This window comes from Pocillopora verrucosa, chromosome 1 (assembly GCF_036669915.1).
Source record: "Pocillopora verrucosa isolate sample1 chromosome 1, ASM3666991v2, whole genome shotgun sequence".
NCBI lineage: Eukaryota > Metazoa > Cnidaria > Anthozoa > Scleractinia > Pocilloporidae > Pocillopora > Pocillopora verrucosa.
In genome coordinates, this window is record NC_089312.1 from 4,896,459 (window position 1) to 4,913,998 (window position 17,540).

The 17,540-nt window shown below is 37.6% G+C and overlaps 2 protein-coding genes and 1 pseudogene across 2 annotated transcripts; all 3 read left to right on the forward strand.

Moving 5' to 3' along the window:
* Positions 1 to 1,345: 1,345 nt before the first annotated feature.
* On the forward strand, positions 1,346 to 2,375 carry LOC136279155 (acid-sensing ion channel 1C-like; annotated as a pseudogene).
* Positions 2,376 to 3,822: 1,447 nt separating this feature from the next.
* LOC136282776 (acid-sensing ion channel 1-like) lies at positions 3,823 to 7,378 on the forward strand. Its single transcript, XM_066170660.1, has 5 exons — positions 3,823 to 3,966; positions 5,333 to 5,398; positions 5,911 to 6,079; positions 6,397 to 6,488; positions 7,244 to 7,378. The coding sequence occupies exons 1-5, from the start codon at positions 3,858 to 3,860 to the stop codon at positions 7,357 to 7,359; spliced, it is 552 nt and encodes a 183-aa protein (XP_066026757.1). The 5' UTR covers positions 3,823 to 3,857; the 3' UTR covers positions 7,360 to 7,378.
* Positions 7,379 to 9,728: 2,350 nt separating this feature from the next.
* LOC131770902 (acid-sensing ion channel 1C) lies at positions 9,729 to 17,476 on the forward strand. The gene is made up of 6 exons (XM_059086620.2): positions 9,729 to 10,770; positions 12,056 to 12,203; positions 13,522 to 13,587; positions 14,237 to 14,405; positions 14,909 to 15,000; positions 15,382 to 17,476. The coding sequence occupies exons 1-6, from the start codon at positions 9,736 to 9,738 to the stop codon at positions 15,495 to 15,497; spliced, it is 1,626 nt and encodes a 541-aa protein (XP_058942603.2). The 5' UTR covers positions 9,729 to 9,735; the 3' UTR covers positions 15,498 to 17,476.
* The last annotated feature ends 64 nt before the right edge of the window (positions 17,477 to 17,540 follow it).

The following is a 17,540-nucleotide window of genomic DNA, read 5'->3' on the forward strand; positions in this document are numbered from 1 at the left end:
TTGTAAATGTTTTTGTGGAATATGTTCAATTAGCCCGGAGGTTCTTTATCTCGTAGCAACTATGGTGGTCTTTCTAAAATCTTCCTCTTTCCTGTTGTGGCAAATTTGCATAAAATTGAAAATGTGGAAATATTTCCGGACATACTAGTAAATTTGGGTATGGAGTTAAGAATTTTCTCAATGACTTTTGTTGAAAATTAGAAAAAAAGAATCACACACAACCATCTTTTGATTTTAGCGTCTCATTTATTGTTTTCGCGTATCTTCATTGTTTCCTTTCATTCTAATTTCACACAAGTGCCCTCAGCCGCGCAGCCAAACAAACTACTTGTTAATTAAATTCTACCGTCGTTCTTTCAGCCTTTTTCTTTACCTGGTGCCGCAGTTTAATCATGTTCATGTTATTTTACTATTTTCTTCTTTCGTGGCGATTTTACGTGGATATTGGACAAAACATATTAATAATAAATTACATTCGTGTGCGTCTAAATCATCGAAAAGCGATAATTTAAAGGCCTCTCGAGAAGCTTCCTCTGGACCAACTCAGTGGGAATGACAACGCATCGATGGGCGATAATTTTTGGCTCGAATTTTTCTCGAAGTATAATAACGGTTTTATGTTGTCAATTCACCTCCTTAGGTGGACGACCATAATTTATTATTTGACGACAATTTAAATACGTCAAGACGAATAAATCACGTATTTTCCAAAATACGGAGAGCAGTGTCAATAATGATGTAAATGCGCTGTGCGGTTATTTTGCTTAATATGACAATGGCCGCATAGGGCATGTTTCTCTTGAGAAAATTCTTGCACAATGCGTTTGTGTGTGAGAGAAGAAGAATGAAACTTTGCTGGTAAATTGCGTGTTCAAACTAGAAAAGGAAAATAGAGTCACAGGCGCCTGATATGTGTGGTGTAATTCCCCCCGGCCCCTCTTTCTTACCACCTGTCTGGTCTAAATGTATTCCCTAACTAAAACAACACTCGTCCCTAAATTATGACTTCTTTGACATGCAAATTCAGGTTTAATGGGTAGAATAGACTAGAATAACAGGTAGGGCCCTGACACTGAACACAATATCTGCCATTGGTATTTGCCTTCTTCATCCGAGCAGAACCCAAGATAGATTCAATTAAAGGCCGACTATGCGATATATAAGAAAACGATATGAGGTTTTTGATCAAAAGATCTTTTCTAGCCCTAAGTTTACGACAACAGTCTAAGCCGAAGTTCCGCTAACTTTTGAGGAGGTATCTGTGCTTGGCTGAGAAATTTCCGATACTGTTAGTGTTTTGGCTGCGAGGACAGTTGATTGCTGTGGCAGACGTGAACAACGCAAAATGTCAAATTTGTTCAACGACTTGAACCGACTCATCTATGCGGATGGAGAAGGGGAGGTTAACGATCCTCAATCAAAGCGTGGGTGACAAGCTCAGCCCAAGCAACTAAAAATGTGTATGCCGTTGTGCAATCACTGCCAAGAAGGACATTTCTGTCGTGCTACCTCACAGTCGAGACGAAACGCGTGTAAAGAATTAGCCGTCGACGCGAGACGTTCGAAGACCAATTAGGCCTGGTCTCCACTGGGCTCGTGTTGATAGAGGGGATTTCCGTGAGAACGACTACGAGAAATGCCAAGAAGAACAACGATTATGAAAGCTAGCAAGAAGCCTGGTGGATGAAAAGAAGCAAGTCTCGATAAGATTCACAAATTGATGCCGCGCGTTTCCTGTTCTGCCCAGACTCGATGCACGTTGCAGTGGGTGTTCACCTTTTTGCTATCTCAAGGCAACCCCACCTAGTGACCCGCCAGTGTAATATAGGACTTTATTCACTACTCGGGGCATTCGCGTCTTATTCTTCGAGAAGTTGTACCGATAGTATATCAATTATTTTCAATTCCCATTTACCACCACCACGCTTATCGTTTACGATAACAGCTTGGCTGTTTCCCGAAGTCAGTATTGCAATTACAACGATGCCCGCTTCTCCAAAATGAATGGAACCACTGTGCATGAGCTCTACTTCAGAACCAAGATTAAAGGAGAAAATGTCAGTCACCTCATGGAGAAAATCTCAGGAGAAGAAATGACAAAACGCTTACAGAGGCTGCCCATCGACTCGACGAAATGATTCTGGAATGTAATGGCAAAAAGATTCAAAATGTGACCATAGAAACTTTACCGAGTTTAAGAACGCTGATGGAGATGTTTGTTTTACGTTTAACTCCGGTAAAATAGCTCGGCCCTTTTGACGAGCAGCACGGGTGAAGACAAAGGCTTACGTCTTCTCATCGATGTTCAGCATTATGATGATTATTTTGCTGTTGAAAGCGCAGGCTTCAAGGTTATTTTGCACGACCAGGATTGAAACTCCAGTTAAAATGCAGGGCTTAGCCCGTATCTCCTGGGTTTACGACATACATGGAACTAAAGAAGAAAAGGTGCGCTCAGATTTCATTTACTTGTAGTTTGGTGTAGTTAAGTAACAACACAAATGCTATTTCTAATTTCATTACGTCGGCTATATTAAATTTCTATTTTCATGTTATTCGTTGACGAAAAAAATGCCGTATTGGAACACCGTTTAGAAGTTGTTGTTTCAAGTTTTCTTTTATCTCAAGAAGGTTTTTATCAACAAAAGTTGAAGTTAGCTGATAAAATCATACAAAAAAATAATGATGATGAAAGATGAAACCTCTACTGAGAACATCACGATTAATATTACTTACTCGTGATACCATAGGAGAAATGCAGATGCTATCTAACAAACACTTTTATCGTTCAATTTTTGTTAAGAAGAGGTTAAAATAACCTTACTTTTAATTCTAAAATTGTTTCTCAAAGCTTTAAATGGTAAGATTGCTTACTTTCCGGATCGTAAGCGAGAACAGACTTTGATTTGAAATAATACTGTTTTGTCTTCGCTTTGCACTTTCAACAATAGAAAATGAATCGAATTAGCACATTTATAGCAAGGTGTTCATAGTTACTGAAATATTCATTCAAAAGCGTTTTTATTTTTATTTTTAGAGGATGAGTTGCTTACTGGTGTTTTTTTTTTTTGTTTAAACGATCGTCCGGATATCTGTTTTGATTCTTTATTAAAAACTAAAAAAAATTTCTGTTGAGGCAATCGATAGCTTTGACCGGTGTCACAGAGGGTCCAGAATATACTTCAATCAATAATTATGTAGAACCGTCTTTGCCTTTCAACGATGTGCGACGCTCGAGTAAAATAAAGTCAGTGTAAAAAGAATTGATTTCAGCGCTTAATGGTATAAGGCGCACAAAAAGTAGTGCTTTTCGCGGAGCTCAATCCCAAAGTTCTATGCGGCGCGCTAGCATCAAATCCTTTTTTTTCCTTTTTCTTTTTTTCTATTTTTCCCCACTGATATTCTCTTCGCCAAAAGGAGAAAGTGGTCGTATTCTAATGAATCTGATGCTGTTAGCATCAACAGGAAAAGTCTCTGTGGAAAAGATAAATTTCAACTATTCTCAAAAATACAATCACGAGCATTCTCATTTAATAACTATTCTATGAGCGTACATTGGATATGAGTTAGCTATAACTAATCTTGTTCCAGCAAATACAAATGCAATAATTGTTTATTTAAATTTTCCACTTTTCATTAATAAGCTTACTTAAATGTTTCAATTGTCAATTTTTCCAAATTGAGTTACCGGAAGTCTATTACTTCCAGGCGCAAAACAGCAAACCTATATTAAATGACATTATTGTTTCAAAAAATGGTTATTCTGTAGTGTCTTCGGCCATTTTCCTCATTGTTGGTGTGTTCGAAATGTTTTCCAGATCACGAACTTGCCTTCTCCTTATCGAACCAAGTGCGGGATGCCAAAGTTACGCTTCTTTGACAAATACAGCAAATCCAAATGTTTCTTGGACAAACTGACTCGTTATGTTGTCAGAAACTGCAATTGCCGTGCCTGGTTCATGCCAGGTCAGTTGCTTTCAGTTGACGAATTCGACATTAAAATAATTTCAAATATTAGCAATTAGCTTCTCTCTCCACTGAGCGAGTTACCATACTATAGTAATCATCAACTGATTTTTGACCTGTCTGTTGCTCAGTGATATTCGTCCAAAAAGACTTGTGCCATCCTCTCAACCAATCAGATGCAAAGTTTATGACATTTTCCTTTGCTCCAATTGGCCGTTTTGGTTTCTGCGGTTTTGGTTCTATGATACTTAATGAGCTTAATCTTGCCTTTACGAAGAGTCTGAATGGGGTTAACGGACTAACAAAAATGGGCGAAAATGTAAATGGGAACCAAAACGCAAAAAAAGATTACTTATAAGCGGCAAGTAAGTACTAACCAACATGCTCTGACATTTTCGATACTTGCATTCTAAAAAAAAGAATTTTAGCCTTAGAGGTAACCTCTTACAGTTTAAGTTTCAGTTAAAGAATTTCCTGTCATCAAACTTATTTTATGACCGGGTCGGAGCGCGGCCTCATTTCCACAACAGCGTCTGGTACTCGAATATGAATAATTAACTTGCATTTTTTTAATCATTAACTGAGATTAACTGACTACCGACAAAGATCGAAAACTTTTACCGACTACCGACATATTAATGAAATTCTATCCGACAACTGACGTAATGACCTCCCCCCCACCGTCCACTTCCACTCAGACCCTCTTAATGACATCACCATCAATCAAGTTTACCCACTTCCTACCTAATTAACCTAACAACCGAAATCACAAGCAAACTTGATGCCATGTCAGCTCAAACGGAAAAGCGAAAGATCATTTAGTCTATCGCTACCTTAGGGAATTTGCGATATAAAGAGCTAGCTTGATGCATAATATGGAACTTGGCCCATAAGGATCCTTTGTGCCCGTTTTTCTTTGGACAGATGATGCTTATCTATCTATCTATCTATCTATCTATCTATCTATCTATCTATCTATCTATCTATCTATCTATCTATCTATCTATCTATCTATCTATCTATCTATCTAAGCCTATTGCTCCTCCTACGACATCGGCCGTCAAAAACAGTTCGCCAGAGACCTCTGTTCTTAGCTATCCTTTCTAGTTACCTCCACGAATGGCCGGTCTTTCTGATGTCAACCTCGAGGTTATAACCTCAGGTGTTCACTGGTCGCCCTCTCTTTCTCTTACCCTGGGGATTCCGATAGAGGGCCTGTCTTTTGACACTTGATGTTGGTTGGCGAAGGGTGTACCCTTATGGATCTGTAAATTTTTAACAAAAATCTCACTGTCGTTCCATATATGGGCGACGTTTTCCCGTTGTGAGTTTTCTGGGCTTGACATCTCTATTGATTTGTCTGTAGGAGCTGATGTCGGAATTCCTGTTTGCGATCTGGAAACGAGTCATACGTGCATGTGGCCGGCCTGGGGTAAGAAGTGTTCATGAATAGACCCAGTGATGTTAAGTCGAAGATGTCTCTTGACTTAGGGGAGAGTGAAAAAAAAAACACACACACATGTTGATTTAGACAAACAAGAGCGTTTGTTTTAAGTTTAAATGTAATATACGAGAAAAGAAAAGGATTCAATCTTATTGCAGTTACTTAAGTAGCGAGGCTCAAAATCATACTTGGTAAGGGAACGTTATTATGTAAGCAGCACAAGCAAAATGAAAAAGTTTTGTAAGCTCCCTGACAATGCAAAACCTTTTACTTTTGTTTTGCCTTATATTGTGTGCGTTAACACAGCGAGCCCAGATGAAATAATTGCATGCTTTTATTGATCAGCTGGATCAGAATACCAGGTGGGCTCTTGAACATTGTGCATGGTCAGTTCTAGACATATGTTAGGCTTCATGACCTTTGCAGTTAATCTTTAGCTATGGCAGAAAACGAAAATTGTATTTAGTAGATTTTTCAGAAACACTGTGTTTAAATTTCAGTGCATTTCGAGGACAAGAAATTGGACGAGTGTCCCGTGGCTTGTGAAAGCGTGGAATTTTCTGCTCAGATGTCATATGCCCGCTATCCGGCCAATGCCTATGCTGATTTACTTCTTTCCAAAGAGAGAAATTTGACAGGTTCACCCGAAGAAAACAGACAGTACCTGAGGTAGTGTGACGTCAGATTTCTAAACCTTAATGCAACATTTGGAGATTCCTAGGCGTAGGAAATTCTATCAGGGTCCCGGCTTAAAACACACTTCTGACATTTTCCATGTGCTCAAAACAAAACTTTATCATTCGTTCCAGTCTCCACACGGGGGTAGCGCCTGGTGCTTACAAAAAAACAAACAAACAAACAAACGATCGCGTGTCCAACATTGGTACCTATTTTTCTTGTGTATTTGTGTTTTCTTTTATGAATTACAATCACCGGTATTCATGAAATTATTTCTTATTGTTGGACTTTTTTTACTTGAATTTCAGAGATAACCTTCTGGAGTTAAGGATTTATTTCGAATCTTTAACTTACTCTGATGTGAGACAGGTTCCCAGTTATGATCTGTACAGTTTGTTAGGTAGGAAACTTTTTATTTCCTTTTTATTACTATATATATATATATATATATATATTTGCATTATTCACGGCGGCAACATTTCTCACATTTCATAAACTCTCTTACATTACATTGCTTACAGTACATCACTTACAATATAATACTTACAACGAGCTGCTACGATGAATTTCCCACTCCTGTAACACTACGATGCTGAAACATTTAATTTTCTTAAACCTCCCAGCCCCCTTCCCCCACCCCTGCTCCCTTTCAGCTTGCGACCAACTTGTAGTTTGAATACAAGCTTTGCATGTATGGACGTAATCCTGCACTCATCGCATCATAAAGCTTAATTCCGAGACAATTTTTTTTGCATAAGAAAAACCTCCTCCTCATTTCAACCAGGCAAACCATTTATTGATATCAAGGAAAGGTTTCGGGTTTAAAAAAAAGGGGGGGGGGAGTGGGTAACATACATGATTCTGTACGGTTTTAGTATCATGAAGCAGCTAGGCGCCTGTCACTTTGCTTAGGTGGGATGATATTCCGTTGCAGTTAGCCCTTCCTCAGTATTTCTTCAGGTTACTCTGACAATTTAGGGTTATCAATTTATACTCCTGAGGGGAGAGAGGCCCTGTGAGTGAAAAGGACTAAGCGAAAGACCCGGCCATTGTTCGAACCCAGACCTCTCGACCCACCAGATTTTAAAACACCAGAGATTACTAACGCCTGAAGTTGTACCCAGTCTTAACCTATGAGTTTACGTCATTTTTCAGGTGACGTGGGAGGTCAAATTGGTCTCTTTCTCGGCGCCAGTCTCTTGACGTTTGTCGAATATTTGGATCTTCTGGCAATGGTGCTATTCACCAAATACAAGTATCACAATAAGTGATTAGAAAACATTGACGGACTCAGTTAGTTTGGAGTAAATAATAACTAACATAATATTCAGTATAATTTAATTTATGTGAAATTACTATTATGATTGTACATAAAAGTATTTCTTAGAAAAGAAATTGTTTATGATAAATTATATTTATTCGGTAGAGATTTCACCGAAAAAGCTCTCGGTTATATTATAACGCAAAAAACATTATAATATCAACTTCTGATATTCAAAATACTTCTTGGGCAAAAAATGCTAAAGCTGGATAATTTCATGATATCTTCTACGCAAACCTGGATAATTTATGAAATCAAGTTCCTGTAAACTTAAGACTGTTACATTGCAATGCCTTTCCGCTAAGTGAAACAATGCTGGTAATTTAACAGCATTATCAGGTTTAGGATACTTTTGAAACTTTGAGGACCAAAGAGGTTGTAGCATTATGTTTGTGAAAGCCATCACTAAAATTGGAAAGCTGACAAAAACGTAATCTAACGAAAGGAAAGGTTCCCAGCTAGCTAAATGTTGATGCCAAGCTTTTTCCATGCTTTCAGGAAAATTCTTGTGACAGCCTTTAATCCGAGTGGGAGATAAAAAATGAAAATTTGGTAATCGTAACTGATCTAAGAACTCGCCGATTATTGTATTTTAAGTCCCAAAAGGTCTGATGGCCAAAAACACTGAATAACGTATTCAAAAAATTATTTGTCGACCTTGTTGATACTAACAACAGTAAAAGAATGTTTTGAACCATTTAATCCACAAGAAGAATAATTTAGCTATCATATTTAAAAACAAAACAATTAGTAAACCAAATTTTGACAAGGAAAGCTCCCGACGGGAGAGATTGCGTTAAAAAAAAAAAGTCGTTTCTGAAATCTCTATTTCAGCTTGAGCTTAGTGGGACGTTTATTGCTTATTTGGAGACGAATGATATAAACTGCGAAAAAATGACCGAAAAATCTAATTTTACCGTTTGTGGTTTACAATTTGCATTCCGTTTCCTTTTTAAAAATCGACAAGAGAAGCGGGTAATTTTACAAAGGTCTGAGTAAAACATGACCTCAGTCTTTCCCATCTTGAAATTGTGGCATGTTTTTATAAATGCTATCGTGGAATATGTTTAATTAACTCAGAGGTTCTTTTTTTCATGTCTCAGCAACTATGGAGGTTTTACTTAAATCCCGCCTCTTCCTGTTTTGATGGATTTGTATAGGAATTGAAAATAGGAAAATATTCCCCTCTATATCTCTTGAATTTGGCTCGTGATTTAGATGTTTTTCTGAAACTTCTGATCAAAATTGGATAAAAGGAATCTCACTCAACCATCTATTGATTGTAGCGTCCCATTATTGTTTTCGCTTTTCTTCACTGTTTTCCTTTCTTTCTAAGTTCATGAAGTGTCCTCAGCCGCCGAGCCAAACAAACTACTTGTCAATTAAATTTTACAATAGATATTTCATCCTTTTTCTCAACCTGTCGCTGTATTTTTATCGTGTTCGTGTTATTTTAGTATTTTTCTTCGTTCTTGGTGATTTTACGTGAAAATTGGACAAAGCATATTAATAATAAATAACATTTGTGGGCGTCTACCTCATAAAAAAGCGACAATTTAAAGGCCTCTCAATAAGCGTCCTACGGACTAACTCAGTGGGAACGACAGCGCACCGTTAGAAAGAAGATTTTTGCTTGAAATTATCTCGTCGTATAAAAAACGGTCTTATATTATTAACTCGCCATCATATTTGGATGACATATAATTTATTACTTGACGACAATTTAAATACGTTAAGACGAATAAATCACGTATTTTCCAAAATACGTAGAGCAGTGTCAATAATGATAAATGCAAGTAGGTTATTTTGCTTAATGGACTAGACACGGCAAAACTTTCTTAGAAACTCCTGTCAGTGCTTTGTGGTGAGAGAAGAAGTGGGGTATCGTTAAATTGCGTTAGACTGGGAGAAATAAGAGGGTGATATGTGCGGTTATTCTCGGCTATTCTACCACCTGTCTGTCTAAATTATCCTCTGAAATATAACAACGCGACTAATTTAAATTTATGACTTCCTTTGACATGCAAATTCAGGTTTAATGGGCAGAATAACAGGTATGGTGCACTGAATACCATATCTGATTGGTTTTTTCTACTTCATCCAAGCAGATCTGAGATAGATTTAATTAGAGGCCGACATGGAGAAATAAATATATATATAAGAAAAAGTTTCAAGGTTTTGGTTCAAATGATCTCTCTGGCCTTTATTTATGACAACGTTCTAGCAAAGTTCCGTAACTTTTGAGGTGACGCTGTTTGGCTTGGCAATCTCCGTGTGGTGTTTTGGTTAAGGTTCGTTGTTTGCTGGGGCAGACGCAAAAAGAAAAATGTCGAACTTATACAACGAGAACGACTCCTCTGCGGAGGAGACGGGGGATGTTAAGATTCTCATCAAAGGTGGTGACAAGCTCAGCCCGGGAACTAACAATGTGTATGCGTTTTGCAATCACTGCAAGAAGGACATTTCTGTCGTGTACATCAAGTCGGAGACGAACGGTAAAGAATTAGCCGTGACGGAAACGTTGAAGACAAATTGGCCAGCTGTGTTTGAAGGGGGGTTTCCTGAGAACGACTACGAGAAATGCAAGAAGAACAACGATTATGAAAGCTGCAAGAAGCTGTTGGATGAAAAGAAGAAGTCTGATAAGATTCACGAATTGTGGGTTTCCTTTCTGGACTCGTGCACGTTGCATGGGTTTCACTTTTGCTTCTCAGGTAACCCACCTGTGCGCCGTGTAATATGGACTTTATTACTACTCGGGGCATTCGCGTTATTCTTCGAGAAGTGTACAGTGAGTATTAAAAATTACTTTCAGTTCCCTTTTACCACCACCACGCTTATTGTCTACGAGAACAGTTTGGTGTTCCCTGCGGTAACTCTTTGCAATTACAATGATGTTCGCTTCTCCAAAATGAATGGAACTCGTTTTCACGAGTTATATTTCAGAAAAAAAATTAAGAGAGAAAACGTCAGTCACCTCATGGAGGAAATCTCAGGAGAAGAAATGACAAACACACTGTCAAATGCCGCCCATCGACTTGACGAAATGATTCAGGAATGTGAATGGCAAAAAGATTTAAAATGTGACCATAAAAACTTTACCGAGTTTAAGAACGCTGATGGAGATGTTTGTTTTACGTTTAACTCCGGTAAAAATAGCTCGGCCCTTTTGACGAGCAGAACGGGTGAAGACAAAGGCTTACGTCTTCTCATCGATGTTCAGCATTATGATTATTATTTTGCTGTTGAAAGCGCAGGCTTCAAGGTTATTTTGCACGACCAGGATGAAACTCCAGTTAAAATGCAGGGCTTAGCCGTATCTCCTGGGTTTACGACATACATGGAACTAAAGAAGAAAAAGGTGCGCTCAGATTTCATTTACTTATAGTTTTTGCAGTTAAGTAACAACTTAAAATCTATTTCTAATTTCATGGCGTCGGCTATATCTAATTCATGTTTTGAAGTTTTCGTTAACAGAAATGCGGTATCTCGATGCCGTTTGAAACTCTTTTTCCCCCTTTAGAAATACTTCTTTCAACTAGTTAAAGTTGGTTGAGGAAATTTAAAAATGGGAAGTTGAAAAGATGAAATCTCTACTGAGAACAACACGATTAAATATTGCTTTGTATTTAATTGAGCAAGAAATGTAAAAGTTATTTAATCAACACCGTTATCGTTACTTTTAATTCTAAAATTGAGTCAAAGATGTATTGATAAGATTTCCTCATTTTTTCATCGTAACCAAGAAAGTCTTAATTTGAAATACTAATATTTTGTCTTCGGTTTGCCCTTTCAACAATGGAAAGTAAATTGAATTAGCACATTTATAGCAAGGTGTCCTTATTTAGTAAAAATTTTCATCCAAAAAGCCTTTTTTTTAGGAGAAATGTATTGCGTGCTTGAGATTTTTGTAGAAATTACGCCCTGATCTCGTATTTCGATTCTTAATTAAAATGTAAAACGTAATCCTGTTGAAGCGGCTAGCCTCAAACTAAATCAATCAATTGGTGGAGTAATTGGAAGATGGCTGATCGGTAACGTAGCTTTATAGTGAACCGGAGTATTCTTGATTTAATAAATCTAATGTTGCTGACATTGACATTTAACAGTTGGTTCATACGTCAGCGTGCGTTCATTGAGAAATGAAGCACGCGGGAAGTTTGGAGAGCACGAAAGATGTGTAAGAGTTGCTCGAGGCGCAGCCGAGAGCAACTCTAGCTTCTTGAGTGAACCAATTGTTTTACAACATTTTCAACCCGATGGAGATTTTTTTTTTAGAGGGATTTGTTTGCTGATGTCATGAACGTGCACAATAGGAATATGAAGCACGCTCGCGCAATTGAATTTGATTACACAAATTTACTGGCTATGTTATAATGCTTTTTGCCGAATAAAAGAGGGAATTCAAGTCGAAATACAAACTTCAATCATTCTCAAAAGTTTAATCAGATACATTCATTTAAGTATTTATTCATTTATCTACCCATCCGTTTATTTATTTATTTATCCATTGTTTTTCCATTCGATTATTGTTTAAAAAATGTCGCTTATTGGTGGTGAAGGGGGTCAGAATACAATCAAAAGATTTGAGTTAGACTGTTACAAGCAATTTTGCTCTCTCTTGATGTATTGGAAATATTTTCCAGATCACGAACTTGCCTTCACCTTACCGAACCAAGTGCGGGATGCCAAAGCTACGCTTCTTTGACAAATACAGCAAATCCAAATGTTTCTTGGACAAACTTACCCGCTATGTTGTCGAAATTTGCAAGTGCCGTGATTGGTTCATGCCTGGTAAGTCTGCTTTCATTGACGAATTATACATGGATATCATTTCAGATATTTAACTATTTTTTTCGCCGAAGGCGATATGAATATTGGTGAATAATCCTCGATACGAATAATTGTTTTAGTATAATTCCTCAGGTTCTTTCGAATTCGGTTTTAAATATTCGTTTTGATGTTGAAACCATTCTGTTTTAATTGTTTTCATCACTAGTACCGCGATAAATAGCCAGTTTTCACTAGAACTTGATAGGTAAACTCAATTCAATTAGTATAAACTTCATATCTTTCTTTTAAGAAGTGCTCTTCCGAATTTCATTTTCTTTACCGCTTTCATCACTTCCTCGGTAAAACTGACAAAGCGTAAGGCAGCCATTTTGAAATTTAGTGCTGGATATGACGCAATCTTCGACCAATCAAAGCGCACGCATCTCTCTTGACAGCGGAGCAATCATACTAATAACAACTGTTTTCCCCATTAAAGCTATTTTCGACTGAGTTTCGAAAAAGTAAGAAATTGCATTGATTTTGCTGCACTCCATTCAATGATAATTGGTCTGAAAAACTTGAACATCGTCTCAACCGATCAGGTGCGAAAATAAACTCTCTCTATTCTCCCGCTTCTCACTGAGCTTGTTCTCACATTAAGCTCTCATTCCCTCTTTCGGTTCAACAAATCGAGTGTGGTTTAGCGTTGTCTGTACTATTACCAACAACGATATTCGTCTTTTTTCAGTAATCAAAATGTTGTGGACTCACGAGGCGAGGCTAAGTGAGTCCGCAACAAATGAAACAAGTAAATCGATCCTTTCAGTGCGTGACCATTGCGTGACCATTGCTTGACTCTTCCGTTACACGTTGACGCATGCAGCGTTGTCTGTACTCTTATCGACAACGGCAAACTGGCCAATCAGATAGCGGTATTAATGCCAATTGTGATAAAAAATACGCTTCCCATAGGTTGAACTCCTCTCAGTCCTTACAATTATTTTTTATTGCCACTATTATCATTATTATTGTTATTATTATAATTATCGTAGTCTTTGCTGGTGTTCTCTTTGTGTATCAGTCAGGCGCAAACCATGCACCTAGGGCATCAGCCACTCGAGTCAATCATTCTGTTCATACACTGAGCACCTTTCTGAGGATTTGCGCAGATCCCAGCACGCAGATCTTTTGAATCTCTGTCGCAGTAGCCGCTTCTAATACTTTCTTTATGTTTTCCACCATCCTATTATTATTATTATTATTATTATTATCAATTTTCCTGCGAGTGAGTGAGTGAGTGAGTGTTCCGCTCATGACCTCACCAATAATGTTTCTGCAGGAGCTGATGAAGGAATTCCTGTCTGCGATCTCGTTACGAGCGAAAAGTGCATGTGGCCGGCTTGGGGTAAGATACGTTTGTGTAATAGAGCCATTGCTGTCAAGGCAAAGATGATTCTTGACTCTGGGAGTAGGAAAAAAATTTATGATTTAGACAAGAACGTTAGATTTTAGTTCGAAATGTTGTCTGTAAGAAAAGATTATGCTTCAAACTTTAGACTGCACCAGGTTTTCATGTAACAAAGGCTTAAATCATAGTTAGTAGAGAAGAATTATTGTCATAGATATTAAAATCATAGGTGAAAGTTTGTTGTTAAGCAAACCGACAGTGTAGAACCTTTTGTTTCTGGCGGTTTGGTTTTTCGCATGTGTTCTTGAACGCGTTGTGACTAAGTGAGCTGAGGTGAGGTCTGTAAGGGGTCTGGTGATGATAATGAGTGTCAGAGCTCGGCCTCTTCTCGACTAGTCCCAGCTATCTCTGCGGAAGGAGAAACGTGCTCCCTGCAGCGTTAATTATAAAGGCCTGTTCCGCGGATTATCAAAAAATTGTTCATGCCAATTCCAAAGCCTAAACAAACATCAAAACAAAGGAATCAGTCAGGCTTCATAGCCGTTGCAATTTATCACGAAACATGATCTAAATGAAAATCTTACCTTTTCAGATTCTTAAGAAATAGGTTCCTTTGTGCAATTTCTTTCTGTATGAAAACTTTCAGTGCATTTCGAAGACAAGAAGTTGGATAGGTGTCCTGTGGCATGTGAGAGCGTGGAGTTTTCAGCTCAGTTGTCGTACTCTCGCTATCCAGCCAATGCTTATGCTGATTTGCTTCTGTCCAAGCGGAAAAATTTGACGGGAACACCCGAAGAAAACAGGCGATTCCTCAGGTAGTGTGACATCGCAAGGCGTCACTTTATTGAGTCCTCATACTATATACGTTTTTGAATAAAAACGTCTGCATTTTAGATGTTTGAATCATTCTTGATAACCTATGTACCACTGATAGCTATTTAGCTATAGCTACAATCAGCGTCAAAATTAGTGGACACATCATACTTGAAGAGTCCTTTATATGTATACTAGAACACTCCTGTGTCTACCACACTCTAAATCATTGAGAAGACCCCCGTCTCCCCCCTCCCCCATTCAATGTTGGAATCAATGAACAATGAATCAATCAATGGAATCACGAAACAGCATTTTCCTTGGGTGGGGGGGAGGGAGCGAATCGGTTAACTTAACAAGGGCAAAGGGATAAAATGAAAGTAACAAGTGGGTTTAAAAGGTCAATATTTCAATAATTAAGTCGTCGATTGAAGAATGAAAGTCTCTATCTCTGGTTCGCGTATAAGTTACTTCTTATGTTTTGATTTTTTTACTTATATTTCAGAGATAACCTTTTGGAGTTGAGGATTTATTTCGAATCTCTAACTTACTCTGATGTGAAACAGGTTCCCAGTTACGATCTGTACAATTTGTTAGGTGGGTATCATTTTTTTGATTACTGTCATTTTTCACTTTTTTTATCATTACTTACGGCACCATACATTACTTAAAATACACAAACTTTCTTACGACACATTACTTACAATGCACCACTTACGATATAATCCTTACAATGAGATGCTTGTATCAGGTTTCTCTGACTGGCTACTTGAACCCAGGTATACTCCTGACTGGAGAAGGGCCTTGTAAGTGTTACCCGAAAACAAATTACCTGGTCATGGTTCTAACCCAGACCTCTCGACCCAGAGTCCAGCACTTTAACAATAGGGTCAACTCACAGTGTTTCCTTGGTCACTGAGAATACTAAGGCCGGAAGTCGTCCTCAATCTTAACATACGAGTTAACATCATTTTTCAGGTGACGTGGGAGGTCAAATTGGTCTCTTTCTTGGCGCCAGTCTCCTGACATTGGTCGAATATTTGGATCTTCTGGCAATGGTGCTATTTACCAAATACAAGTACCACAATAAGTGACAAGCACATATACAGGGACTTTGTTAGTTTTGGAAAAATTAACGACTGACATAATATTCAGTATGATTCAATTTATGGGAAATTGCTATAACTATTCATGTCTCAACATATAATCGATGATATTATTGTATTAAAAAAGAAACTGATAATGATAAATGATATTTTTTAGAAGAGATTTCAACTACGAATCCAGACAAAAAATGTGATGTTTTGGTTTGGTATTTGAAATCTTCCCCTTAAAAAAATGTGAAGAAGCTGAATTCAATCATGGCAATTCTAAAGATGAACGTGGACAACTTTTAAAATTCCTGTAGAATCAAGACAGTTACATTGCCGTGCTGCCTCGTTAAGGGTGGCAATGCAGGATATTTAACAGCATTATCTGGTTCCATGATGCCGGTGAAACTTGCACGACCGAATATATTATAGCATCGTCTTCATGAAAGCCATCTTTGCAATTGGAAAACTAATCAAAATTTGATAAAAAAAAAAAATCAAAAGACTTTGGACCTTTTTTCCGTAACTATCTCATTGCCATTGATGTAAAGCTTTTTTCTTGTTAAGAAAGTTCTCGTGGCAACTCTAAATTTGGGTGCATTTGGGAGTGGGCGAAAATGACGATAAGTATTTCTCAACTGATCTCTTTATTCACAGTATTATTGTATTGTAAAAACGCGGGTTTATACATTTAAGAAATTCTCTGTCGTTGGCACTTATAGCAACAGAAAAATGTTTTGAAGTATTTAATCCGTAAGAATAATTGTATAGCTATCATATTTGATAATAACAATTACAATACGAAATTGTGACCAAAAAAGGCTCTTAACGGTAGGATCGTACACGTAAGAAAAATTCTTTCTGTAATATCTATTTTAGCTTGAAACTCAGGGAGACCATTGTTGGTTAGTTGGAGAAGCTAAGCTAATTTAGAAGTAGTTGTTGCTAACAATTCATAAACCTTAGAAACCTTGAGAGAAACACAAAAAATTACTGGTGTAATCCATTGTATAAAAATTCGGTGAAAGTGCAAATTTGATCGAAAGAACAACCAATCCTCGAGGAATCGCATCCACCAATGCAAAGAGAACGCATTGTTCGTCCAAAACATTTTCAGCTACATGTAAGGTACATGTGACATTACTCCCGGAGGACTGGAAAGCTTGAGTCTAAAAATGATGTCAGATGGATTTATTTCGGAATTTGATGTTTTCCTATTCAAACCAAACTAATCAAGATGGAGGAAAAGCTTACAATTGCCAAAGGTATTTGGACATGCGTTTACTCATAGAGGAATTTAAACGAAAGTAATCCTGACCGCTTTGGCCTTGCTTTACTTCGCTCTGTGATTGGTCTAAAGAACTGGCGTTACACTCTCAACCAATCAGACGCCAAGGATATTCTTGTGCAACATTTCTTTCAGCACATCATAATATTCGCCGTATAATAATAAATGTAGTGAATGGAGAGAAAAGAAAGGAGATTTTTTTGTTTCTGATGTATAGGTTTAAAGGAAGGCTGGATCTATTCTGCAGACAGTCAATCTGAAAATCATACCTATAATAAGTTTCTTATGCGCAGTGACATAATTTGACATAAGTGCTTGACTCAAACTCCATATTCAAAACTGTGATGAAGATGGGTATTTTGTGGTTAATGGTTAATTCTCCTCATTGCAACTTCGCCCCCTACATTAAAAGGTTGATTGGAGGCGAACCTGTAATGGGGTGAATTTATCGGTTACCATATTTTGATCTTGTCAGATGATGGTGAATCAAACTGTTTTGTGCTTTTTTAGGTCTCTTCCTTTGAGTTGAGGTTAGTATTTTTTTTTTAAAGCAAAACTTCAAGATTGTCACTAAAGGTTGTTAAGATTACTTGTTATCTGATGGTCAATTTTGTCACTGAGCACACGATACTGATATATGGTTTGAAATAAATCGGAAATGCTGTTATAAAAAGATAACTGTAACAATGATAAAATCAATGCTTATTGACCTGAGGTGTTGTATCATTGTCTCTTACTGTCCTTTGTCATGTCCATAC